Source organism: Montipora capricornis, chromosome 13 (genome assembly GCF_036669925.1).
Source record: "Montipora capricornis isolate CH-2021 chromosome 13, ASM3666992v2, whole genome shotgun sequence".
NCBI classification, from domain to species: domain Eukaryota; kingdom Metazoa; phylum Cnidaria; class Anthozoa; order Scleractinia; family Acroporidae; genus Montipora; species Montipora capricornis.
In genome coordinates, this window is record NC_090895.1 from 13,294,333 (window position 1) to 13,296,832 (window position 2,500).

The following is a 2,500-nucleotide window of genomic DNA, read 5'->3' on the forward strand; positions in this document are numbered from 1 at the left end:
ATAAATGGGGCACGAAGGTGCAAAATTACCATGACTTACAGATAACAATTTATTTATTCTCCGCAGTTTGTACACTACTGCTTTCATTCTCGCTAGGCCCCTTAGCCATCTTTTAAAAGGCATCGCGAAGGCTAAGACTACTTCGAAGAACTGCAGACTGCGGAACCTGCGAAACTTTGAAGCATGACTGTTTTTATTGAAACCACATGGTAAAGACGATGAGATTTACATTAATTTTTGTTAAATATCAACCGTACCTGCCGATTATCGAGTTCCAGGTGTCATTTCTAGCTGTGATCTCACAGGCGCCCCATGGCTAAGCGTGGGGGAAAGCCAAAAAAAATGATAAGGATGTTTATGGGAATCCCGATAAAAGACCTGAAAAGATACTTTTACGAGAATATTCTCGATTAAAAAGCAGAACCTTATTGCCATTTGGGGTCTCTTCCTTCCTGTGCGCTTTTTTTCCAGATTCGACGCGACTGATTAAGCCGTTATCAGTTCCTCGGTTGTCAACGGTTATAGTAAAATACCAAGACTGAACACTGAATTCTCAAGGGCCCACGAAATGGAGTCCAATAGTCCTGGTTTAAATGCTCTAAACGCCACAAATCCACAGTATAATTCGAGGGCAAAGGTTTTTCTTTCATTTCAATCCGCTAGCCGTGCAATCGGAGCCCTGCCAGCGACGTCAGGCGGCTGTTAGTGTCCCAAACGAAAAGATAAAACGATGTAAAAAAGCCTCTTTCACCTCTAACACCACACGGCGACCGTTGAGTTTTCGCTTGGTTACGAGTCTTTGTTTGTGGCTTGGTAATGAGTCTTTGTTTTTCTTTGTTCGGTAACGTCGTCAGGGACGACAAACAAAAACAAACAAAGACTCGTAACCAAGTGCAAAATCAAGGTCGCCGTGTGGTGTTCAATGTGAAAGAGACTCTTTTCCATTGTTTCCTTTGGGACACTAACAGCCGCCTGACGTCGCCGGCAGGGCTTCAATGCGCGGCTAGCGGATTGAAATGAAAGAAAAACCTTTACCCTTGAATTCTACAGTGGATTTGTGGCCCTGGGAACATTTTAACCAGGAATATTTGACTTTATTTGGTGGACTCGTGAGAACTCAGAGTTCAGCTTGGTAATTTACCATAACCGATGACAACCGAGGAACTGATGACGGCTTAATTCGCGTCGAATCTGGAAAAAAAACCACACAGGAAGAAACGACCCACAATGGCAATAAGGTTAGGCTTTTTAATCCAGAATTTTTTCGTAAAATTATCTTTTCAGGTCTTCTATCGGGATTCTCATACAGTTCCTTATAATTTTGTTGGCTTTCCCTCACACTGAGCTTGGGGCACCTGTGGTTGGCTTTCCCCTCACACTGAGCTTGGGGTGTCTGTGGTTCACCATGAACGACGAGTTTGTTTAAGCGTGAAAATGCAAGTTTTTTTCAAAAAACCGTTGCGTTACCTCTTTCATGTTTGTGCACGTTTAATTAAAATTTATTGTTCAAATTAAAGTCAAGTTTGTATTCATATTGCTGGACAGAACGGATATCCCATGTTTGCGAGTGAAGAAGCGTGACGGTTTGTCAAGACAAAGCCACCTAAAAAAGAGAGCCAATCCGTTTGCAATGCTTTACTTGGAATTGGAAGGGAAACACGTTAAATAAAATGAAGATTTAGCACTCCGAAGCATGCGATATATGTGTGAAATCGCTTTTAAAATCAGTTAATACTTCCTATATTTCTCAAGGAAAAAAGTGAAATTTCAATAGCCCTTATGCGTGATGACGTCTGAATAGCTGATTTCACCACCAAGCCTCGATTTTGAAAATCAAACTTGCAAATTTTAGCTTCAGCTCCCAAAGGAGCAAACTTGAAAAGGATACCCGAGTGCGAAGGGTATTTCACATCCAGATGATGTGAATAATTTTGTGCAAACGAGGATTGATGGTGAATTTTTAAGGATATCTCGTCATCATGCATAAGGCCTATTCGGAATAATTTTGGTCACGTGCTAGCCAACGGGTTCTTGGGAGATTCTTGTTTATTTGCACAGAAGTACACACACGTAAATCGAGGAAAATAAAAAAAAAGGTTCATAGAATGTGCATCAGCTGCCTTTCAAACTTCATGATGCCGATAATTAGATTGATTTCCAAAATATCAGTTCCATGAAAATGCTGTCATAAATTAATTATAGTTGATAATTAATTTCTCGCAGTACATTTTAACTCCTTTAGTAATGTAGCAAACCATGTTGTTGACTATTGAGTACATGCTCCTTCATTATTGACAGCCGGGTAAAAATGAGCTTTTACAAAAAAAGCCTACAAATTTGAAGTACAAGCTGTGACATTATTTTGAACCCTGCATAATCATACCTCCAAATGTATTCCAATCTGTTTTGAATACACTTAAAATCCCATAACCTTCATGTTCCCAAAATCCTTTGGGATCACTTGGAAAAATGCCACACTCAAGCCGCCCCACTATTGGAG

At 40.4% G+C, this 2,500-nt stretch overlaps 1 protein-coding gene across 1 annotated transcript in view; it reads right to left on the bottom strand.

Moving 5' to 3' along the window:
- LOC138029140 (beta-1,4-N-acetylgalactosaminyltransferase 3-like) overlaps positions 1–2,500 on the bottom strand; it is an 8,221-nt gene that overhangs the window by 4,226 nt on the left and 1,495 nt on the right. The window contains exon 2 of the mRNA XM_068876836.1: positions 2,384–2,500. This exon is cut by the window's right edge and continues 28 nt beyond it. Within this exon, the coding sequence (XP_068732937.1) occupies positions 2,384–2,500 (117 nt within the window). The remainder of the gene's footprint in view (positions 1–2,383) is intronic.